The following is a 26004-nucleotide window of genomic DNA, read 5'->3' as shown; positions in this document are numbered from 1 at the left end:
GTAAATTCCATTGGGTGATGAAGTTTCTCCTGAATTCCCTAACAAAAAACAGAATTACCTGGAAAAACTCAGCAGGTCTGGCAGCATCGGCGGAGAAGAAAAGAGTTGCCAGACCTGCTGAGTTTTTCCAGGTAATTTTGTTTTTGTTTTGGATTTTCAGCATCCGCAGTTCTTTTTATCTCCTGAATTCCCTGTTGGATTTATTAGCAACTATCTTTATGGCCCATAATTCTGTTCTCACCACCTCTATGTTTACTTTACCAAACCCCTTGATAATCTCAGATTCCTATCAAATTATCCTCATCTATTTTTTTTAGAAAAAAGAGCTCCAGCCTATGCAATTTTTTCTGATGGGTATGAACGCTCAGGCCTGGTATCATTCCAGTGATTTTTTTTTTTACAGCTTCTGCAGTGCGCTTCTGTCCTCTTTAATGTTCCTCTACCCCATTTAGACAGTTATTTTCCAATGCGTTTGTGACCCCCTTATTCTTACTACCAAAATATATTGCCTTGCAATTATCTATATTGAAGTTCATCTGCCAGTTACATGCCCATTGTGCAACTAGTCTTCCTGCATTTTTTCATGGCCTTCCTTTATATTAATTCAGTCGCCAATTTGATGTCGTAAATTTTGAAATTGGACTTTTGAATCCCGAGTTTAAGTAAGTTATGTAAATAATGAACAGCAGTAGTCCTAGCACCAATCCTTTTAGAATACCACTTCCCACCATTTGTAAGTACAAGTAATTTTAACCTTTAATCCCTGCTCTTTGTTTTCTGCTTTTGTAGCCAGCTAGATATCGATTCTGCAACCTGTCCCCTGATTCCACATACTTAACTTTAGTTTTGAATCTACTACGCAGTAAGCTTTTTGGAAATCCAAATATATTATGCCTACTGTATTATCCTTATCACCCTTTCTGTGATTACTTCACAAAGAATTCATAAGGTTGGTAAAATATAACCTTCCCTTTTGAAATTTCTGCTAATTATATTTTCAGTTCCTTTGTTTTTCTATTACATCTTTAATTAAGGATTCCATTATCTTTCTGACAACAGTATTAAGCTAATTGGTCTATAGTGCCTATCTTTTTGTATGCTACTTAAAGCAGTCAGTGAAGCTCGTGCCATCACAGAGCAATAAAACATTGAAATTTCAAGACATCTCGGCAATTGAAAGCTTTTAGAATGTTTATATGATCTTGCAGCATAAAAACAGATTGCCATCTACCTTGGTGAGAAAAGTAGTAATAGAATTTAATATTCGAATTGGCATAACTGGCTTATTCTTCCTAGATGTGGATAGTAAAGTATGGTGTATCCTGTACGACAGCTGAAGCACTAAGTAACTCTTCAACTCTTGGGAACAAAAAGCTTGATGAACCTGGATGCTGAAATAATATAAATGCTTTTATGGTTGCACTTAAAAACATTCTGATTTGTGGAGATTATTGTCTCTGGAGGGACAGAGCTCTACAGTGAATACTTCAATTTAAGTGTCTCTTTTTTCCACAGTCGTGCGGTGAAATTTCTATTTGAAATACTCAGTAGTTTTGATGGTGAGCAACAAAGACTATTTCTTCAGTTTGTTACTGGAAGTCCCCGACTACCTGTTGGAGGTAAGCCTAATGTTGCCACCTCTGTCCCGTTGGGGCTTTTGTTTTGAAGAAACATTCTGAACTATAAAGTAACATGTTCAGCTATGATGATTGCAAACTATGAAATTAAGATCTTTGCACATCAGTATACTAGATTCTTCCTACTTAGATGAATAGAGCCTTAATGTATAGATCACAGCCTTGCATCTTCTATCTCTTGAAGAGGATTTGAACTCGGGCCAACAGGCTGGAATGGTGCTCCCAAACCGCAGAGCAGCTACTTGAATTAAATGTAATAGTTAACTAGGTACTGTTTTGTTCTGGCAGTTGATAGGAGAAGGCATTTTGGCGTTGCGCAACAAGTTCTTTACCTACAGATCACAGGTGTCGTCTTTCCAGCTTTGTTATATAATCTAATCATATGTGGATTGTCTACAAATGTTGAAAAGAAGGAAATAAAGCACTTGGGCTTTCACAACCTCAGGGCACTCTAAAGCATTTTGTAGTTAATGAAGTACTTTTGAGGTTTAGTCATTGTAGGGAAACATATTAGCCAATTTTTTCTCAGCAAGTCCAAGTGCAGCACTCCTTGGTAAGGTATTAAAGTGTCAGCGTGGATTATGTTTTGATCTCCAGATTTGGGCTTGAACCCTCAATCATCTGACTCTGCAATAGGGCTACTGAGCCAAGGCTGATGCCTCTATCATTAGTTGTCCAATGTAGGCATGGTCTTGACCATTCTCTCTCTTGTCTCCATGTATAAAAGTCACCCTCTTTCTTCCCACCTCTGCTCTCTTTATGACTTGGCGTGTCTTCAAACTTTGTCTGCCTTGTCTTCTAACTTGATCTTTCTGCTGGCATTCACCCAAGTGCTAGAAGATGAGGAAGAGAAGCCGACCAAGATATATACATCGTGCAAAACACTTGAAAGTAATGGCCTGAAGGTGTAATCCCTGTTGGATAATGCATGTATAAATAATCAGGGAGCCCATATCCATTTTTAAGCACAGCTTTAAAGTATAAGGCTTAAGTATAGATTTGTACTGTTGAAAAGATTGGCAAAGTTTGGTTTATACATACTGTAATGAAACTTATGCAAGCCCTTTATTTTTACAGGGTTTCGGAGTTTAAACCCTCCACTTACCATTGTCCGCAAGACTTTTGAGTCCACGGAAAACCCTGATGATTTCTTACCCTCCGTAATGACCTGTGTTAATTATCTCAAGTTGCCAGATTACTCCAGTATCGACATAATGCGTGAAAAACTTTTAATAGCTGCTAGAGAAGGGCAGCAGTCGTTCCATCTCTCCTGATCACAGCATCTGAATCCTCAAGCTGCCTGTTACAACAAATGACAGAATCATGATTTATTTTCTAAGTGTATCACTGCATCAAGGCAATGTGTACAGCGTACTTGTTGTAGAAATGGCTTGGTATGCTGCAAATCTTCAACAAAAAGACTTGGATGGTATATTTATTAAAATAGCCCCTACGGACTGAGAAATTGAAAAAAGACCCCAAAGTTAATGCAAGATTTAAACAAAAATAAATTCTTAAAGAAGTTCTTGTTAATTTAACAATTATTTGGGTGCAGTTTTTAAATTGCTTTTTGCTGTGTGGTATTCAAAATCGAAAGAAAGGGATGCTTTTCTTCCAGGATGACGGAACAATAAAATGTCACTGTGCAGTTTGATATTGGTGTGTATATCCATCTGAAGCCTATATTTCTGGTGTTTTTTTTGTTTCCAAAGATTAATATGTACAAACATACAGAAATGACAGACTTAAACCTTGCATAAAATAATTTAAGCTCTGGTTAGTGTCATTTGCATTTTTCTCTTGTTTATCTTCACCCTCTCCTCCATCTAGTTTGTCCATTTATGTTTAACCCATCTGCACTTGTGTGATGTAACATAGGGTTCTGCTTTTTTGTGATGTTTCTTAATCCCATGATTCAACGAAGGGTTAAGCCAAGGGCTTGAAGATTTTAAGCATTTCTTAACCTCCATTGGCCCAACAATTGTATCATAGTCTAAAATTTATTCCTGTTTCCAATATTCAAATTCTAGTATTTGCCAGTAGTTTTGCAAAATAATAGGACTGTTGGCAGAAGCCTTTAATCTCTCACTAGATTTGTTTACGGAATGATTTCAGACAACAATTAATAATACTGAGAAATCCCTTTTCCTTTTTTCCTTTTTTAAATTCTGTAGTTTAAACCAATATCGGGCTGGTTAGTCTGTTATTCAAGGGACAGGTAGCATTTCCAGTTGGTGTAAAACTTTGAGAAAAGTTCCACTTGCTGTTACAGTGGGACAGTTGCTTTATCTTGTTTAATTTACCTTGTTGTAGTTCACTTAATTGTTTTTGCACTGCTAGCTTTGAACAAAGTAATAGTTGAGCTCTCTTGGTTTGATAAGGATAGTGCACCTGTAAACACTGCTCTGTCCAACTGTTCATGTGCTGATTTCTGAAATCTGCAATAACTACTTCATCAGGTTAATGTTTTTACCTGAACATAAATAAATAAAATGTTTGACTCACTTTTTGTATAATTATTTTGTATTCAGCAACCAAACTTTTCTGATTCAGGGATAGTGCCAAAGTGTCTTTTTAACTGAAGTTGTGTTGGAGTTTGAGTAAATAAAGGTGGAAATATTCAATATGGTTGTAATGCTTGGAGCACTGTTGCATTCAGTGGCCCTCTTGATATTAAAAGACATCAAATGTTTTTAAAAAAGGTATATCCTTCTATGGTGTGAACAGTGGATATTTTAGGGGTCTAGCTGTGAGGACTTTATCTAACATGGAAAAGGAGTTAAATTGGGTAAATGGCTAAACATTAAAGTACTATAGTTTAATTATCACTTACTGGCCTTCATACTCGTGTTGGCTGTAATGCTTAGTCAGTTTAGCTTGATTCTTAGAAATTATGGTTCAACTTGTTCCAAAAGTTTATGGATGTTTTAAGGGAATCATACATGGGAAAAGTGAATAAAATTAGACTAATTTTAAGATATTCAATCCCTACCCTAGAAACAAAAAGTGGATTTAAGTGCTCCTATTCTCTGAGCAAACATTTCACTTGTGCAGATATATTCATAGGCTCAGTGAGACCTGCTATATCTGGTGTCTCATGCAGGGAATCTATGATGTAATGGCTGTCAGTCTGCAGCCTGTTCTTAACTACTAGTGGAATAAAAGACTCTGGATTAAAAGTTCCTGATCCCCATCCAGTTCAATGCCAGTGGTCTTATTTGAATACCTGAGGGAATGGCTCTCCTGGATACTACTTGTAGATTTGCACAAATTGTTCTCGGGCAGTGGGAGGAAGAGCAATAATTTTTTTTTAAATCAAAACTTTTAGTACTTTGAAATGATAGCCCATCACACTTTATCTCATTAACCTTCAGCATTTAGACTTAATTAGATATAGTTGTAATAAACTCTAAGTTCAAATGGGCTTAAACTTGTACTATTTAACCAAGGAACCCTTTTAATACACTTGTTGCAGTTGTCATCCATTTTGTAAAAATCACTGTTTTGTGCTTGCAAAAGTATTGAAACATGCTGCTGACTTCAGCCACTTATATAATTTGTTGCTTCATCCCTATAATTTGCCTGTTTTGCCTGCCTATTTTGGTTCATTGCGTGTTACTTTATGAAACATTAAAAAAATTGAACTAGTATGTTGTAAACCTGAGCACATTATTAATTCACATATGAAAAGGAGAGAAGTTTTGCAGTTGAAAGCAAGACTGAGTGTGTGCCGATTCCACCATGTGGACTATGAAAATACTCCCTCCATTCTTTTAGTGTCGAGTTTACTGAATGGCCTGCCAAATGTCAATTGAAAGTAGGGCTTCCTAGCCATCCAGATACACTTTTTTGTGTACAAAGTTCACATTTAACTATTATATTGCAAAAAGAGCTGCTGGGAAATGCAAGTTACTTATCAGCTATCTTCCACCTGCAGTTAAAGATACTGGTCTGGGCATAACGTTTTTTCCAAATTAATTAAAATTTAGCTATATTAGATCATAGATGTGCCCAAGATGAGAATATAGGAATGGGGAAAGGCCATTCAGTCACTGCAGTGCTTTCATCCTGTTTCTTTTCACACCACCATTATCCGATTCTTTGTTTTTTCTACCTCAGACTTGTTTCTGTCAATCATGAATTAGGAATTGATACAATTTCCCTTTGAGTGCTTTGCAAGGTTAATTGAAAATGAGGGGAGAATCTACAAACTGCTCATTCTCAAAAAGTGGATAGCTGGAGGGAAAATCTTAGTGTTCTTCGTTCAGTTAATACAATCCATGACAATGAATGGAAGAAAGAGGGAGAATCTATCATAGTAACCTAGTTGTGTGTGTGTATATATATATATATATATATATATATGTATACACATACACATAAGGTTAAGACTTTGTCTAACCTCATTAAAGTTTTGTTTGCTTTTTTTCTTGATGAAATAGTTAAATGTTATTCATTCCTAGGATGTTGGTGTTTAATACGTCAGGATACAACTTGGCTGACAGTTCAATTATTTGCTGAAAAGACAGGATATGTAAGATTCACATCTTTGTTTTCATGGCCATATTCTGAAGTAAGTTAGCCAATTCAGATTTTGAGAAGTAGAATAATGAAGACAGAATGGCATTTCTTGATTTGAAGGAAATACTTCCGCCCTGGGGGTCTTGTTCATAATAACATTGGTTGTGCCATAATTAATTAGGACTGACAGTATTTGGGAGAGACTGTAAATATCCTAAGCTTTTCCTCAATAATTATGAGGGTGTTAGATTTGAAAAGGAGCAGTGAAGGTTACCTGGAGAAATCAAACAGAGTATGATGTTTATCTCTGTCTATTGCTCAGAGATATTGGGCAACATTTTCCCCAGTTGGAGGGGGGGGCGGGGGGAAAGAAGGGAGGGAAAGAGTGTGGGTGTGGGCGGCCCTCCGATTGTTGCTGCAATTTTTTGTGGGTGGGCCAATTAAGGCCCGCTCAGCATGACATCCGCACAGATGCGCTGTACGCTCCCTGTGCAGGCAGGCGGGGGAATGGCAAATGCGGAAGTGCATTCCTTCGTGCATGCGCATGAAGGGGTGCTCTGATCTCCCTGAGATTAAGTGCTGCTTCAGGAGGATCAGTTTCCAAAGTGAAAAAGTTATTCTTTAGAAAATTTAATTTACCATCCATGTCCCCTCATGTGACAATGTCACATGATTTGGGACATGGACATAACTTTAAGTAAAAGTGAATCTTAATTTTTAATTCAGTTATGAAACCTCATCCCACCCGTGGATAAGGTTTCATGCTTTTTCAGGTAACTACCAGCGCCCCTGACTAGCCCGTCAACCTTAAGGTTGGGAGGGAAGGCCCACTAATTGGGTTAATTGCTTTTTGAATAGCCTCAATAGGCTGTTGACAGGTTGGCAGGTGCACAGCTGACTTGGCTGCGCCCCCGGCAGACCTGGAAATGCAACTGATGTAGGATGACGTCAGGAGTTCCGCCCAACGTTATTCCGACCCCGCTCGCCAACAGGAAAATTCTTGCCATTGTATATTTGGAATTAGTTGACTACAATAAGTTTTTAGAAAATTGCAAAATTATATTTAGGTGTCGGAAATCGAACTGCTTATAGTAATCAATGGAGGGGTAAACCTGGATAGCAGTATGAATTGGGGTGCTGTTGCTTTTAGAACACCTGTACCTGAATTGATTGGATATGCTGCCTGATAAAAGCAGTATTGGTTTTGCTCATCCACCCTATGCAAAAACAAAATACAGATCTTAAGTTTAAGTGAATTTTTGGGTTTTTGGATGAACCTAGAATTATACAGCTTTTGAATTTTAGGGGTGTAGCTTGTGCATGTTGGGAATAAGCTTGGATATAAGGTGATTCTCTCCCTGTGCTTGCTCTTAACCCCTGACTGTTGACTGATCTCACCACAGTTATACTGGTTGTCAACCAATTAGTCTGATGATTTACATTAATTGGAAGTCTTCAACTGTCCTACAGGAATTTTTCGTTGATGCAGATACAGCAGCCAATATTTGTCTTTGCTACCTGCTAAACTAAAATCAGAATTGGAAACTATTGGTGTCACAAATGACTTTATCAACTGGCCTCTGAGACGGGATAATTTTAACTTTCAATGGTATAAAACGGGCTACAACTGATCAGACTGACTTCACCAGAAGGAAAATTGGGAGAGGTGTATAGTGGGTGACCAATCTGAAATTATTAGTTTTACTGCCAAAAATTAAAAATACTCCCAATATCTTCTAAGGCAAATCAATCTAGCCTGTGGATGTAATACAGAAGAGCTTTTTTGCACAGCTGAAATTCTGCAGTGAAGCCTCTTTTGCAGGCAGGGGATGGAAGGAAGGGGGGTGGGTGTTGGGGGTAGAGGGAAGGACTAACAATCTAACTAATTTGTTGAGATGCATATCATTGGGCAGAAGCTTCTGCTTTTCAAGATTGCTAGCTGCAGAATTCCAGATCCAAACTGAACAGTTATCCATCAAGTATTGGCTGAGAGACTCATGTTAGCCAATGAATGGTTCATTCGTGTATGAAAGATAAATTTGTGATTATAAATGAGTGATTTATTGTTGCTTAAATAGCTATTTAGATAGCTTAAATAGTTAAAGCAAGTTATTTTTAATCGGGTGTGATTTAAAACTTTCACTTCCCATAAACATTAATCAAATTGTAAAAAGGCTGACCTATCACTTAAATACTAGTTGATTTGAGTTGTGCAAAGAGGCAAATTACTTCAAGTAACTTGTCTACTTTCTCTTGTTCCATTCTTTTACCCTATTGTTCACGCACTTCATAGGTTCTTGATTGGTATGGGGATCAAAAGTTACAGAGAGAAGGCGGGAGAATGGGGTTGAGAACTTATCAGCCATGATTGAATAGTGGAGCAGACTCGATGAGCCAAATGGCCTAATTTCTGCTCCTATGTCATATGGTCTGTCTTCATTTGAGCTCTGATTCTTTCCACTGTTTAGGCCTTTCCCCATCATCTGAGAGTTATTATTGACCAGAAACTGAATTGGACTAGCCATATAAATACTGTGATTCCCAATGCCTGCCTATCACCTACAAGGCATAAGTCAGGAGTGTGATGGGATACTCTCCATTTGCCTGGATGAGTGCAGCTCCAACAACACTGAAGAAGCTTGACAACATCCAGGACAAAGCCTGCTTGATTGGCACCTTTTTCCACAAACATTCACTCCCCCCACCACTGACACACACTGGCAGCAGTGTGTACAATCTACAAGATACACTGCAGGGACTCACCAAGGCTCCTTCGACAGCATCTTCCAAAAGCACAACCATCTGGAAGGACTAGGGCAGCAAACACCACCTTCTGAAAGTTCCCCATTCAACATGCTGACTTGGAAATATATCGCCATTGCTTCACTATCACTAGGTCAAAATCCTGCAACTCCCTCCCTTAACATCACTGAGGGTGCACCTACATCACATGGACTACAGTTCAAGAAGGCAGCTCACCACCACCACCACCATCTCAAGGGTGATGGGTAATAAATGCTGGCCTAGCTAGCAATGTCCACATTCCATGATTTTAAAAAAAAAAATTCCTTTTACCAACACAATACCAGTATGGGATGTGTAGTGTGGGGCCTGATACAATGTGTGCATGAGAGAAACAGGTTCTAGGCCTGGCAACACTGAAATGGTGCTAAGAGTTCAACATTTGGGCACAGTGATCTATGTTTGCAAGGAATTGGGAATCATGAGTGAAAAGAAGCAGCAGTCTCTGAGTATAGATGGAATAGAATTCATATGACTTAGTTCCAGGAGTGCTGCTGCATATGTCAGACCGAGGACTGTGGTTGATAGCGGGCAGGAAATGGTGGCAGCTCAATAGTTTTGGTGTTTGCTGCCTGAAATATGGCACTGAAATGTTAAGTATGTGATCTTGGATACCCTTTGGATAGGCTGGCACTGAGATCGAAGCAAAAAACTGCAGATACTGGAAATCTGAAACAAAAAAAATTGCTCGAAAGACTCAGGTCTGATAACATCTGTGGAAAGGAAGACAGAGTTAACGTTTTGAATCTGTTTGACTCTTCATCAGAACTAAAGAAGAATGGCACTGAGATTACTTGCAGCTGTTAAAACTAGCATCCACAATGTTAAACCCAATTAATAAAGCTAGCTCAAAGCCCTGGCCAGAAAACTAGTGTGCAGAGGACATTTGTAAGTTAGCATAGGTAAGTATGGCTGAAAATTCCTCCAAAACTAGTTAATTTTGTGTATTTCACTTGGATGGTTAGCACAAAGCATTTTCTTGTAAAGATTTAATAGGTTTTGTGATGGTTGCAGACTTTGTAGTTGTGATTTTATTTTCTGGAGATTTAATGAAATTTAAACAAGATGGTGTTTTTTTGGTTCAAACATTATCAATGGCCAAAAGATACTGTGGGGGTGAGGGAAATTGTCTATTGCGTGATTAATTTAAAAGTGTGCTTTACACCCTGTGCATTGCTTTCCTTAATCTCCTTTGCTTTTGAGACAAATTTTGAGGGAATGTAGCCTGTTTGTTAAACAGAACTTAATTACAAAGGAAATAGAATCTAAATGGTCTAAATGTGGGTAAGATGGAAACCCTTTGAATATTAATTGGAGAAATGAGTAGAAAAAACCTAACTATGGACATGGTTTACAGACCAGGTTGGGAAGAAGGATTTAAGAACAGACTTTATCGCCAAATAAGAATAATGTATATAGGAACTGCGTTGCTATAGATACTTTCAATTTACATGGGGGAGGGTTGGAGTGTGATAGGAGACAGATGAATAGTGTAATGGAATATTTTTTAAATGGTGAGTAACTTAAATATTCAGAGATTTGGGTGTCCTTGTACAGGAAACACAATTTGCATCTAAAACTAGCAATTTGGAAGGCAAATGGTCTTTTTTTTGCAAGGATGTTAGAGCGCAAGAGTAAGGAAGTCCTTCTACAATTGTACAGGGCTTTGGTGAGATCACACCTGGAGTACTAGGCACAATTTTGGTCTCCATACCTAAGGAAGGTTATACTTGCCATAGATTGGGGTCAATCAATGTTTGTTCAATTTCATCCTGGGATGAGAGTTGTGCAATGTGGCAAAATTAAGTAGAATGGGCCTATACTCTCTGGAGTTCAGAAGAACGAGAGATGATCTAATTGAAATGAAAAGATTCGGTGAGGACTTGATAGGGTTGTTGCTGAGACATTGCCCTTGGCTGAAAATTCTAGGTCTAAGAGGCATATTCTCAGGATAAGAGGTTGGCCATTTAGGCCTTAGGTAAGAAATTTCACAGGGCTATGAATCTTTGGAACGCTCTATCCCAGAGGTCTGTGGATGTTCAGTTACTGGGTTTATTCAAAGCTGAGAGAGATTTTTGAACTCAAGGGAACTGAGGTATATGAGGATCAGGCAGAAAAGTGGAACTGAAGTCAAGAATCAATCATCTTAGAATGGTGGAGCAGGTTCGAGAGGCCGTATGCTCTACTTGTGCTCCTATTTCTTATGTTATCAACAATGCTATCATAACCTGTTAACTGATGCTTAGTTTGGGTTCTATCTGAACCAGTCAGCCCCAGAGCTCATAATAGACTTGATCCAGCTGAATGCCAAAGGAAAGGTGAGAGTAGCTGAAATAAAGAAAATGCTGGAAAAACTCAGCATTGTCCAGCATTTCCTGTTTTTATTTCAGATTTCCAGCATCCACAGTATTTTTGCTTTTATCTTTTGTGAGAGTAGCTGCCCTGCCATCAAGGTGGTACCTGAGGACACCAAAGGATACAAGGAAAGGCCAAGAGAAGTATAAATGGATAACTTTGAGAACAATCATGGGTTCAATGGGTGAATGGCCTCTCTCTCCACTGTAAAGTATCAATGATTCTAATAGACATCCTGAAAGAGGCAAAAATAAAATGCCTAAATAAGAATGCTAAGATAGTCGGTATCAATTCAGTTGGAGGAGTTTTTGTCTAACAAATTTACTGAATTATTTAATGCAGTGATGGCCTTGTTGATGATAGAAATTCTGTGGCTGTGGTAAACTTAGATTTAGTCAGGCTTTTAGTATAGTGGGACACAAGTGATTAATCTAAAACATAAGAAGGCATAGGATAAGAGCCAAACTTCTGAATCCAATTAAACATTGATTATCAGGAAAAGAAAATGATGTTTGTGAATGAAGCTGTGTCAAGGAGGCACTATTGCATTGCCAAATGGAACACTGCTGGGGCCCTGCTGTTTACAGTGTATATGGATGATGTGAAGCTGAAAACAGAAAGCTGTCTAAATATATCCTAAGCCTGTACTTCTGTTATATACTTTTCTTGCCATTAATTGTACATAATCGTTTATTGCTATAGGAATTACATCAGCTCAAGCCATACGGTTTCTATATATCAAAGGCCCTGGACTTTTTGGTTCAATATTGAAGTAGAATTTTTATGTTTAAGGCATAAATCGTAATTTTAAATCTCCCCTCAGCCTCCTCTGCTCCAAAGAAAACAGTAGCAGCCTATCCAATGTTTCTTCATAGCTAAAATTCTCCTGTCCTGGAAACATCCTGATAAATATCCTCTGTGCCCTCTCCAGAGCAATCATATCCTTTCTGTAATGCGATCAGAATTGTGTGCAGTGCTTAAGCTGTTATCGTTTCTCAGTCCTAAGGCACGAGAACAGACACAGTCCCTTGAAGCAGGTTCGACACATGCAAAAAAAAATGGCCAAACTATTGTTACAATGAATGATTCTTCATTTTCACATCCCTGAAATCTAAGGTGGATTGCACAGGTACAAGAAACTTTAGGTTACAGACTGATCCTGTGTAGCCATATCCCAAGTATTTGAATATTTGTAAGGCTGAGATAGATAGATTAATAAGTGGGTGAAAGGTAGTAGGTGGGAGGTTTAATCAAATCAGTCATGATCTTATTGAATGGCAAACCAGGTTCAAGGGTCTGAGTTGCCTACTCCTAATTCATATGTTCATATGTTCTGGAAAACATTAAAATGACAGATTTATCAAATAGACAATGTATTACAGGAGCTCCATGTAAACCAGCTATTATGCAGCGTTATCTTAAAATTTTAAACTAAGCCAGTTCAAAGAAAAACTCAGGAAAAATGTCTTCAAACAAATGACACCGAGGATTTAGAATACACTGCACTGGATGGCCATAAACGCAGAATCAAGAGTTTAAAGGGAGATAAATATAACTTGGAAAGAAAAGGCAGGAAATTGGAATTAAAGGTAAAGCAGCCTGGCTAACAAAAGAGCAGATTGGTTTCCTCTTAATTTTATGCGCTATGACAAAACCCTGCAGCTAGCTTATCTCTAGATCCAAGTTTCCCAACTTTGTGGTGTATGGATTCCCCTCCCACTAATTGCTCCAACTGATTGATTTCCTTCATGAAGTGAGCCTTCCTTCCCAGGAGCATTTTTTAAAATTAATTTCTACTGCAGAGGACAGTGATGCCAAGCAAGCTTTTCTTTCTGCTAACCAAGGGTTTTGCTGTAATACTGAGCATAATTATGGTTTGTGTAATGGGTTTCTCCACTTCAAAAAAAAATGTGCTGGGAAAACTTAAGAGAAAAAATCACTATCAGTATTAATCTCTAAGTGAAGTACCTTCATCTAGTTCTCACTCATAACCCTCTTGGAAAAGCAAAATACATACTTTCCCATGGCTGCAGTAATGAAAGCTACTTGAATCTTGGGAGAGCAAGTTAAGTACCCTGCTGTCCTGATTTACTTCGGTATACTGGAGCTAACCTTTCTGTGAAGTGCTTGCATACGGAGCTAACAATTTGACAATTTGGCTTGTGTGTATGTTAAATACTATACCTTGCCATTAAGTAATGTCTGTACAGAAGGAACTGCATGTTGAATCTGAATATGAATCTGTGCGTGTGATAACATTTTGCTGTTCTGTTAGGATGTCACTATCCAAAGACTGCTGTTGATGGAACAGGATTCTTTCTGGCTCCAAAGAGATAAGCCACAATTACAAAAGGCTGTTTTAAAAAAAAAACGGCTTGCCAACCCAAATAGCCTTTCAAGAAAATAATCAGGCACATCAGCTAGACGAAAACCATGCTGTGTGAGCTAATAACTGAAAACGAACATGGCTGTAGCAGAAAATCTCCTGCATAGGTCCTAAATAAAGTTAATTTAAGATGGGCTAGCCATTTGTTTTCTTATGTTTTCCTTCATTCCTGCTCTTCACCACTAGAGGTCACTGGCCTCTTACAATTAGACACAACACTGACCATTGCAGTCTACAGGGAAGCATTCTCTTCAGCCAAGTGCAGTTAACTGTCTAAACGTACTTCTAATTTGAGTTGATTAAATTTTCAAACCTCTTCCTGTACATACCCCATAAACACCATTTTTTTTCATGAATTAAGGTATGTTGCATCAAAATATCTAGATCAGACCAAGGTTAAATTTTAAAACTTAGGAATAGAATAGTCCGTTCGGTGACTCAAGCCTGTTTATCATTAAAACTGGCTTTATCTTGACTCCATTTATCTGCCTTGATTCCATATCCCTTTAATAATCTTTGTGAGCAAAAATTGATCGATCTCCTGTTTAAAATTGTTAATTTGCTCAAGATCAATTAGAGATGGGCAATAAATGCTGGCCCAGCCAGCAACACACACATCCCATCAATTAATTTTTTTAAACATGTTCCGCCTGTCTGCAAAGGACAGGGCTCTGTGTGTGAGTATATGTAGCTTCTAGCGCACATAAGTGAGCCTCACTGCAAGCCTGACCGATAATCTTAAATTGGTTGTCAGTGGAATTCTTAGCAAAATCAGGATTGTTGAGCAAGTGTTGTCCAGTCGTGGAATCATATCCAATGTTGGGCACTATGTTTTGAGTTTTACAAGCACGGACTGGTTACCTATGATCAGTGCTTTGATCAGTGAACAGCTGAAGGGACGTGCTTTGACATGATCTGCCAGTTGTTGGGGCGTGCGACCTAGATCCCTGGCATCACACCACTGAGATTCATATACCACATTGCTGATTTGTGTGATAGGGCGAATGTCTTTTTGGCTTCATGGCAGCATCCTCCCAGTGTAGGACACCACTTGTGTTGCTGCTGCATAGTAGCAGCATGAAGCTGCTAACTTCACCTGTTGCTCAAATATTTGAGACACCTTGCCCTTCCAGAGTAATCTGAGGTAGACTGGGCACTTTTTGGGACTGGAAGTGGTGGCCTTAGACCCATTCATGAGTTTTTTACGATATGCAGCAAGGAATGATCCAATCAGGGTAGCCATTATCCCACAGGATGGCTTTGATGCACCCTAATTCCACGTCAAACTTGCCTGTGAGCAAATGGCTCGGGCCCCCTTTTACAAGGTCGCTGATAAGACCAATCTTATAGAATTGGAACTGGAGCAATTCCAGTGTGTGTATTGACCAGTCATGGTGGGCTTGCGGTAGACACGAGCCCATTGGCAGATTTCTCAACAAGCATGCTGAGGAAAGGGAGTCCCTTTCACAGATGAATTTGAGTGCAGGATGGAGCCCATTTAGCCATTTAAGGAAATTCTTATATACAGCTGCAGATTCAAATATAGCAAACTAATCATCCAAGTAATGGAAATATGCAAGGGGTAGGTTAGGTGTCATTCCGTCGAAGATGTGTTTCTCGTGGAAACCAACAAAGGTGTTTGCGAGAGCTGGGCCTAGAGAGGATCTATTTGGGCATGCATGGTGTTGTTAAAACTGAACTGCATCGGTAACTGATTTCGTAAGTTCGATGAATACAGATTCAGACAACAGCAATGAATCTAGATTGCCATGATATAGTGCCGCAGTGCAAATGCCTATGGCTTCCTTGAGCAGTACATTGGTGAATAGACTAGCAATGTCGAACAAGCACAAGGACATGGCATCGCAATCAACATGCAAGTCCTGTATCGTCTTTGCAAATGTGAGGGAGTTCTTCACCGTGTATGTGGGAAAGCTGCTCAGAACTGGTTGTAGCAACTCACCCAACCATTTGGCCAATTCATGGACAGAACCAGTCATAGTTAAGATAGGGCGTAAAGGGACATCACTTCTGTATGTCTTGGGCAGCCCATACATACGTGGATACAGTGAGCCATGAGGAGTAATCCTATCACGTATATTACCCAGCGGCTCATTACACATACTAGATTCCAACAAGGGTCTTTTGTAACTCTCTAAGCATGACTGGACAACCCTACTTGAAAGCAACCGCACCGCACATACTTAATAATAAAGTGCAACCTGGTGAAGCTACAGCACGACTATGTGCAAGCTAAACAGCAGAAGCAATATGTTATATTGTGGCTACAAGAGCAGGTCAGAGGCTGGGAATTTTGTGGTGAGTAACTCACCATCTGATTCCCCAAAGCCTGTCCAATGTCTACAAGGCACAAGGCAGGAGTGTGGATAGAATACTCTCCACTTGCCCAGATGAGTGCAGTCCCAATAACACACAAAAAGTTCAACACCATACAGCTCAAAGCAGTCTGCTTGATCAGCACCCCATTACTGCCGTGAACATTCAGTTCTTCCACCACCAGCACACTGTGGCAGCAGCGTGTACTATATATAAGAATCTCTGTAGTAAATCGCCAAGATTCCTTCAACAACATCTTCCAAACCAATGAACTCTACCACCTACAAGGACAAGGACAGCAAATGCATAGAAACATAGCCACCTGCATGTTCCCCTCCAAGTCATGTGCCACCCAGACTTGAAATTATATCACCGTTTCTTCACTGTGGCTGGGTCAAAATTCTGAAACTCACTTCCTAAGAGTACTCTGGGTGTACCTGCACCAGACAGACTGCAGCAGTTCAAGAAGCAGTTCATGCCCGCTAACAGGACTCTATATGCCTTCACACCCCCCACACCCATCCAGTGTTCGCTATGTACAGAATTCTGGAATCTTTGGGAAATCTTTGAGATGCTCATTAAACAGTCAAAATAAACAAAGTCATGAAGAAAGCACTTTAAAAAATCCATTATCCTATTAAGTGGTCATAAAACTGTCAATATAAATAAACACTCATTCAAAACCCACTTCAAAAAACATAATCCTATTAAGTGGTAATAAAACTATTGAGGTAAGTAAATTGACAATTCTCTTGTGAATTGTGTCAACAACCCCTGCTGAGCTGAATCTATTAGTGGGCTTGGAGCTCAGCCAAGTATTTATAATGGGATTCCATTGCACAGCTGTATAACCAAAGCCTCCAGAGCTGAATGCATTAAAACCTTTGAAGTCAATGAAAGACCTCAGCCAATACAAAAGCAAAATATTGTGGATGTTATAAATCCGAAATAAAAGCAAAAAGCACTGGAAATACTCAACAGATCAGATGGCATCTGTGGAGAGAAACAGAATTGCATCTGTGGAGAGAAACAGAAGGTGTATGACCTATCTTCAAAGACGTTGGCCCTCAAACTTAAAAGCAGAAGAACAAGTGTCTGAGATGTCAATTAAATTCATGGACAGAGTAGATAGTCAGAAGCTTTTTCGCAGGGTGGAAGAGTCAATCACTAGGGGACATAGATTTAAGGTGACAGGAGAAAACTATAGAGGAGATGTGCGGGGCAAGTTTTTTACACAGAGGGTAGTGAGTGTCTGGAATTCGCTGACAGAGGAGGTGGTGAAAGCAGGTACGATAGTGGTGTTTAAGAGGTTGACAAATACATGAATTGGATGGGAATAGATACGGACCCTGGAAGTGCAAAATGTTTTAGTTGATGGGCAATATGATCGGCGCAGGCTTGGAGGGCCGAAGGGCCTGTTCCTGTGCTGTACTTTTCTTCGTTCTTTGTAAAGAGGTTAGCAGTATATTCAGACTTAAAACCAAGGCAACAGATGTCTGAGCTGTCAGTAAAAAACCTCAGCCATCTGTTTAGATTTGAAATCAGGGGAGTAGATGTCTGAATTGTCAATCAATTAAAAGAATAAATTACAGGGGACAAATGATACAGTCAAATCTAAATATCACTCCTGTTCAATGCAGATGGGCACTTTATCCTATGGATAATGTACTCTAATGCATCTGAACACTTTTCCACTTTCACAATGCTGGTCAATTTAATGGTCACTTTTTAAGAACAAAGCCCTATCATTAATCACTGTATTGCAACATATTTAACTTACCATACAGCATTATATTCTGATATGTAAAGTTGTCAACAGCTTTTGAACTTGCCTTATTTAGATTATTATCCTTTATAAAAACTCAAGAGTACCATCCAATCATTCCTCTGAATGGGTCATCTAGCTACTTTAGATTAATCCATCACAATGAGCTGGTCCTATTTCCTAGTGACAAATTGTTAGTGAGCCTGACACATTTGTCACTTTTCCAGATTCTGCCTAGCAAATGAGGTCAGGATGAAGGTGGGTGTGAACAAGCAGCTACAAACTGCTCATTCCACAGGCCAATTGGCCAGGTTGCCAGGAACACAACTTTTCCTGTGCTACTAATATGGAATAATAGTTATGCCGGCATGATTGGAAAACTGACTGACAATTGATGGGTTCCGGTGGTTTATATTGAGGGGTCATTTTATTGGGCTCTGTTCCTGACACAGAGACCAGCCTAAGTCAAGTGTAAATTGGAAAATCAGGGCAAACACGTTGTAACCTGTCTTCAATACTTTCGTACCATGAGGCTCTGTGCTTGTAAATGAGCCTTGCAATATTACTCTAAGAAAATAATGGTTAGCGAGGAGAGAAGCAAGGAGGAACTTTAATAGAAAGGTTGTGATAATTCATACAGGGCATAATGGACAGCTTGGAATATTGACAAAGTTGCAATTTAATTAAAGAATTCATTTTAAAATTAAGACAAATAATGAATACCTGAGAGTGAATACTGTGTAGTAATTTCATCATGTATACCATGTAAACAATGTTCACTGGTCTAGTGGTCATAAACATGGAAGAGAAAGCCAGAATTCATAATTTCAAAAACGACTTTAACAGGACATGAAGTTGAAGTGAGAATATCTGATAATTTGTGGTGTATGAAATTGCTGGAGTCTTGAAAAGCCAAATATATCATTAATGGCCTTAAGAGAGGGACTTACCACTTCTACCTGGTCTACCCTACAACTGACTCCAGTCCTACACAATATGGTTGACTTTTAATTCCCACAGGGCAACTAGGATTGAGATTCTTCAACAGTACCTTCCAAACCCACAACATCTACCACCTGGAAGGACAAGAGCAGCAGGCGCATGGGAACACCACCACCTACAAGTTCCTTTTCAAGTGACTCACCATCCTGACTTGCAACTATCACCATTCCTTCACTGGCGCTGGGTCAAAATCCTTGAACTTGCTCCCTAACAGTACTGTGTGTCTAACCACATGGGCTCCATGTTTCAAGAAAACAGCTCACCACCACCTTCTCATTGGTAATAAGGGATGGACATTAAATACTAGCCTTGCCAATGACACCTACATCCATGATGGAATAGAAGTAAATGAATGCTGCCTTGTCAGTGTCACCCATGCCCCCAGGCCAAAAAAAATCTGAACTATGAGAGAAACCTCGAAATTATCTCTTCACATTAATCTCTTAAATTTTCCCATAAATAAATCTACTTATGGATATGCTGCAGAGCTCAAGGGAGTGGCTTTGCCCTCATGTTCTGGAGCTAAGAAAACAAGTTATACTGGATTGCGAGAGCCAGTACGCTTCATGTAGTTGATGTGCAATGACTTCCAAACCGAAGGTGTAAGGATCAAGGGTGGACAGTTTACTTTGTTGTTAATGTAGCGTCTAAATATTCCACAAGCCTTTTATTATAAGTTTGTGTTTTCATAGATTGGCTGGCCACTGTGGTGGGTTGTACAAAGGGTGTGAAGAGGCCCTGAAAGTTTTTGATGTCTTTGGCTCTGGTACTGAATTTTGATGTAATTGTTCAAATTTATTAATAAATTGTTATTGATCAGCAAGATCAACAAGATAGAACACCCTGAATGATGTTCTGGTGGAAAATTATAAAGTACTAAGAATTGGGTGAGCATTGTTACCCTATTCCAAAGTTAGCTATCTTCAGCTTTTGCAGGTTGAGAAGGCAACTATGTGTTTAGTTCTGGCTGCGATGCTCCAGTCAGTTAATGTCACTTTCAGCCAAAATTTAGTGTGATATAAATAGTTTAAGATTATGGAATCTTAAGTAAGTTACCAGGAAATAAAACTACCCGTCATCCATTACCATCAAGTCAGAACCACACTATCGCTCAAGATGGGGTCTGGCTTCTTCATTCAGCAAGAAAAGGAGAAGCAGTAGAGGAAGCAAATGTACAAATGGGTTAGGGGCCACTCGTGATCATTTGAGTCCTCAGTAGTGCCGCCAGTTATGCAACCTCTTGCTCAAGTCCTGAGGGTTTGGGCTCAGGCAGTGTATAGCTTGAAGGTGGATCATACACCAATGGTCCCCAGGCCTTACAATCTCACAGAGGGTAATTACAATACTTACAGTCATGGGGCAAGTGACCTGGGCACCCAAAATTATAGCAAACTTGGGATGGATCAGTGGACTGGGGTCCCAGGTTGGGAATGCATTTATGGCCCTCTACCACTGTGACCGATTTCTTAGCTAAAATTCCTTTTGATTGGAACTGCAAGGCCCCCTTTACAAGGCCCCGGGCTCAGGTAGCACAAGAGGCTTTTCCAACCAACATTTACGCCTCTTGTCTGTTTATCAAGTGGCTCTAGATTATTAAGGAAAATAATTTCATACTATCCTCAAGATCATCTGCAGGTTTAATGTCAGTGCTGCTGTGCTTTAGGGAGAGCTTCAGTGTGCCTTTGAAGCATTTTCTCTCCCCCCCCCACCCCAGGAAAAGCAGCCATTTGAGAGTTGAACAGAACCTAGCAGGTGATGTGGTTTTTGGCCAGTTTTTGGCCATCCGGACACAGTATCCAGTCTAGCACAGTTGATTTTGCTGGAGTTTTGCCTGAATGCTTGTGGAACTGGCTTCAAGAAGGACACTGCTGTTTTCTCAATGGCCCTCGCATTGATCCAGAGAATGTGGCGGACAAATTGCTGATGGAATTTCTCTGACATTCTTACGTGTCGCTGATACACAGCCCAGGTTTCATTGCAGTGCAGGACTGTGCTGCACACCACAGTCCTGTACACCAAAACTTTTGTTGACTTGCAGGGGCCTTCATTGTCAAACACTCACTGCTGTAATTTATAGAAGGCTGAGCTGGTGCAGCTGGGGTGGGGGGGGGGTAGAGAAAATGCTTCAAAGGCACACTGAAGCTCTCCCTAAAGCACAGCAGCACTGACATTAAACCTGCAGATGATCTTGAGGATAGTATGAAATTATTTTCCTTAATAATCTAGAGCCACTTGATAAACAGACAAGAGGCGTAAATGTTGGTTGGAAAAGCCTCTTGTGCTACCTGAGCCCGGGGCCTTGTAAAGGGGGCCCTGCAGTTCCAATCAAAAGGAATTTTAGCTAAGAAATCGGTCACAGTGATAGAGGGCCATAAATGCATTCCCAACCTGGGACCCCAGTCCACTGATCCATCCCAAGTTTGCTATAATTTTGGGTGCCCAGGTCACTTGCCCCAGTGTTTGGTCTCCTCATCAACAGGGGGTCTTTTGAGAGAGGTGGCTGCCAAGGTATGGGAAGTGCTCAACATATTCCAGAGTCTCTCCTTCAACATATAGTGGAGGTGGAATAGTTGGTTGACCAGTTGTGGGTTGATATATGAGTTTTCTTTTGGCAACATTCAAGGACAGGCTGACTCTCTTGTATGCAGAATTGAAGAGATCGAGGTTGACTTGCAAATATGGTGCAGAATGGGCAACAACATTACAGTCGTCCGCAAGCTATAGATCATATATGTCTACGGTGGTCAGTTTAGTTTTGGCACAGAGATCCATCTGGTATTTAATACTGAAACCAGAAGGCAATTGTTCTTTGATGATGTGAATAGCCACTGGTAGAAGGGCTTGTGCGCTCCAACGATCCCTTGAACAATGTCATTGGGAATTCCTTGTTCCTGGTAGGGCCATCCATGGTAAGGTGAGGAAGACGTGCCAGACAAAGTACAGTTCAAAAAGTCCTCAAATGTAGAACAGGAGAAGGAAGACCATGTGTCTCACAACCTATGAAGACAGAAGAAGGCTGCAGCAGGTGGACCCAGTCATCACAGCTCCACACGGCACCAAAATCTGACCACTAACCTCAAGATCATGTGGACAATGTCCCAAGATTCCAACGGTAAACCAAGTCATGCACAGGCTTCTCTCAAGGTCCATTTGCCAAGTCTTATGGCGATGGAGAATTGGTGATGGGGACAGGGCTGCGAACCTGGGAGTCCCTAATATGAACCTGCACAAAAGTGACAAATGCATGAAGGTCATTGGATACCTGTCTTGGGACAGATATGTCTTTGGGCAGCAGCATCTGTGACTGAGCAGTTCTCTTAGGATACCCTCTGCTCACTCCAAATGGGGAAGGGGCTAGAAAAAGTGTCCTAAAAATAGGCTGTCCTATTTTCTCTTGGCTGGGGAACCACAATGTGCAGGGTCACTATTTTCGTGTTCAAAGAAAGAAAATCTTAAATTTTGCCACTTGGAATGTTAGAACATTCATGGATAATCACAAGAGTGACCACCCAGAAAGAAGTACTGCAATCATATCATCTGAATTATCAAGACTCCAAATTTACATCACTGCCCTCAGTGAGACCCACCTTCCTGGGAAGGAAAGGCTGACAGCAACTTTCATGTCCACGGAGTTGGTTTTGCCATCTGGAGAAGGGTCTTGGATGCACTGCCAGAACTCCCCAATGTACAAATGAAAGGCTCTTGACACTTAACCTACAGTTCAGCCATAATCAATACTCCACCATTATCAGTGCTTATGTCCCAACCCTCAGCTCCAATGAAGATGTTAAAGAAAAATTCTATCTGGGCCTTGATGAAGTCCACACTGCCATCCCTAAAGAAGAAAAGACCATCTTTCCGAGGGACTTTAATACCAAGGTTGGCCATGCGCCGATGTCTTAAGAGGAACCATTGGGAAAAATGGGTGAGAAAAGCCAATGTGAATGATGCCCTCCTGCTGACAACGTGTGCTCAGCATGGTTTCATTATAACAAACACCCTCTTTCCCCAGAAGGACAAATACAAAACCTCAAATCAAAGGCTCACAGTGACTCATCAACATTTTATTGACCCAATGCAGGCACTTCGGTCATATTAAGTTTGTTCAATCCAGAGATGTTATAAATTTGAACCATTATGGGACTGAACATGCTGAGCGTGTTAAATATCTCAGAGGGTAGATTTAAGTTTTGAGTCAGACACAGCTAGCAAAATAAGCCTTCGGTCCTCCATTTTTAATTCTGTGTGACCCCGTAAAAAAAATATCCCTAGGATCGTTGGAGCTTAAGATGGTTGTAGCCCATCCTAAATGTTCCCTAACTCATGTATGCAGGCATGGAGCTCAGTATGGGTTAACAGGGTAGGGTGTCTATCTCTCTCCATTACTTCACCACAGTGGTTGGCCATGTGGTTTGGGTTGTTACAGCCACTGCTGGAAGACCAGAATGACCCTGGGATCCCAAAGGTTTCTTGGGACCTGGCCAATTATCACGCTGGTTGTATCAAGCTGTCTCCTCAACTAGATTATTGCAATCGACATCACCTCCCATTTTGCCTGTCATTGTCACTGCAGAGACAAAAGCCTAATTGTTCCTCCTGTTCCCCAATTTTACGTTGTCATTAGGAGTGATCAGCTTTCCCGTGCGGCTGTCTGGCAGATTACCTGAGGGCCCCCCAAACATCTGTTAATTCCTGTCCAAGTTTTACATTTACTTTAGTACAGGTTTTCAGTCCCTCCTCTTGTTGCTGACATATAGTTGTCAATGAATTGACCTGTAAACAAGTAAAACTTTGGTACTGTAACATTAGTACATGCTGTTGTTTTACTATTTCCAATTTCTGAACTTGCTACTTTCAATTATCTGACTTCTTGATCTTTCTGCATTTGTAACTTCTGTAATTGCTGTTTCAAACTCTACTTCATCTTGTTTTTGTCCCGCCCAGTCATCAGCTTTATTAGTGCAGTGATATCCGCCATAAGTAAGTAAATCTCTTGCTTTTTCTACCTCCAACTTCTTACCATCCACCCTCCCTTGAATAAATACAACTACCTCCTCAAGGGGGACTCGCTCTCCCTTTGTCAAACATTCTGTCAACAGAATCTGGATCTTGCTGTTCGGTACTTTATCTAACTTCTCTTTATGTTGACAGAACATTATTCTTACCTTTCCCTGGGCCAGAATTTTCCCATTGGCGTGCGGAGCCAGGCCCCGCATGCTGACATGTAGAATGACACATAGAACTAGGGCTGAGCATCCCAATGTCACCGCGCGCTATCGCAATATTTAGGTGGGCGGGTGCGGTGATGTTCTCGGATGCGCATCCGCCATTAATTAATCATGTACTTAAGGCCCTTGAGGCAGCAATTGACTGCAATTTGGACATCACATGGGCGCAATGGGCAGGCAGGTAGGAGACAATTGTATAAACCTCATCCACAGGCGGAATAAGAGGGGTGAGTGGGGTGAAATGGTATCTGTTAGATATTTAATTGTGAGAGTTACTGCGACTTGCCTGTGTGAGCAGGAATACTTCAAAACACATACCAGCTGCTTGGACAGGAGTAACAGCCTTCAGGTCAGGACTCTACAGTAAAGATCAATTCTGGGGCCTGCAGGTTTCAGGAAGCCTTCCCTTAGCCTGGGAAAGGGAGTTGTGCTAACCACTGGAGGCACCTCCTCTGAGGAGGAAGGGAGGGCCAGAAGGGGGAGAAGGCGAGGAGTCCACATTCAACCTCCAGGGGAGCCACCTTTGGGAGGAGAGGCACAGGCACAAGGGATGCAGAGCCAAGAGGAAGCCCAAGACGGAAGGGACTGCAGAAGAGGCCACTATCTTGCTGCCAGGGTTTACAGGCGGCAATATGTCTGAGGTGCAATGCCAAAGGAGGCTCCATCTCTCAAGGGTGACCTCCATCTGTCAGATGATAGGCCCTGAGATCTGTGTGGGTGGGCACCCCATGCCAGTCTCGCTAAAGGTCACAGCTGCCCTCAACTTCTATGCCTCCGGCTCTTTCCAAGGGTCGGTGAGTGATCTTTACGGAGTCTCCCAGTCAGCTGTCCACACTTGAGTCAAGCAGGTGACAGACACTCTGTGCAGGTGCCCATTGACTTTCTCCAGTACTGCTGGGGCGAGGCCAGCCAGACTGAGCGAGCCAGAGGCTTTGCAGCGATTGCTGGCTTCCCCCATGTCCAGGATGCTATAGACTGTACACATGTGGCCATCAAGGTGCCAGCAGGTGAGCCCGATGCCTTTGCCAACAGGAAGGGCTTCCACTCCATGAACGTGCAGATAGTGTGTGACCACAGGATGCTGATTCTACAAGTCTGTGCAAGGTACCCAGGCAATTGCCACGACGTCTACATCCTCAGACACTCCCAGGTGCCGGGGCTCTTCAGTGCTCCGGTTCGGCTGGATGGATGGCTGCTGGGTGACAAAGGCTATCCCCTCAGAAGGTGGCTCATGACGCCTCTCGGCCATCCAAGAACAGAAGCTGAGCTGCGGTACAATAGGAGCCACACCTCCACAAGGGCTGTGGTGGAGAGAACCATCGGTCTTCTCAAGATGGGCTTCTGATGCCTGGACCATTCATGGGGCGCATTCCAATACCTCCCAGATCATGTGTCGCTGATAGTGATTGCATGCTGCACTCTCCATAATTTGGCTCTGGAAAGGGGCAAAGAAGATGTAGACGTGGTTGCTCCGGCTGCACACGATGAGTTCAGCGGTGAGTCTGAGGATGGGCACGCACAGGGAAATGCTGAGGGGGCAGACACTGACCCGGGCATACTCCAGGGAGGCAGGGACACCTGGGAGGCTTTAATCCAAAGAACCTTCAGCTAGCTCACCACAGATGGATCTCCAACACATGCCAGGGCTGTAGGCTCCATACTCAATACCTGAGTAATAAATCTGCCAGGTTAGGAACATTAATTAAACCCTTGTCAATAAAGCTCAATGTCAAACAACTCACTCATAACATCATGGCTTCCAGTCCACCTGCAGAAGTAAGGAATCACCCTGAGCCATGGTTACATATCAAAATTTAATGAGATTACAAAATTAACTTCAGAGGCCAAAGCAAAAAGTGTTGCACATCACACCAAGTCTGAATGAACTAATATGGGGCAATATAAAAGCACCAGTGAGAAAACCATGGTTTGCCTAATGTGCCTTAAATTTATGCTTACGGGTGCTACGTC

The 26004-nt window shown here is 41.0% G+C and overlaps 1 protein-coding gene across 10 annotated transcripts in view; it reads left to right on the top strand.

Annotated features, from left to right (window-relative positions):
• trip12 (thyroid hormone receptor interactor 12) overlaps positions 1 to 5285 on the top strand; it is a 150400-nt gene extending 145115 nt beyond the window's left edge. For all 10 annotated transcript variants that reach the window (XM_041213852.1, XM_041213844.1, XM_041213870.1 and 7 more), the window contains 2 exons: positions 1516 to 1619; positions 2715 to 5285. In XM_041213852.1, coding sequence (XP_041069786.1) covers positions 1516 to 1619; positions 2715 to 2911 — 301 coding nt within the window. In that variant the 3' untranslated portion in view covers positions 2912 to 5285. The remainder of the gene's footprint in view (positions 1 to 1515; positions 1620 to 2714) is intronic.
• Positions 5286 to 26004: the final 20719 nt, after the last annotated feature.

Source organism: Carcharodon carcharias, chromosome 2, assembly GCF_017639515.1.
Source record: "Carcharodon carcharias isolate sCarCar2 chromosome 2, sCarCar2.pri, whole genome shotgun sequence".
NCBI lineage: Eukaryota > Metazoa > Chordata > Chondrichthyes > Lamniformes > Lamnidae > Carcharodon > Carcharodon carcharias.
Note: the sequence above shows the minus strand (reverse complement) of the source record. Positions and strands in the feature narration are given on the sequence as shown.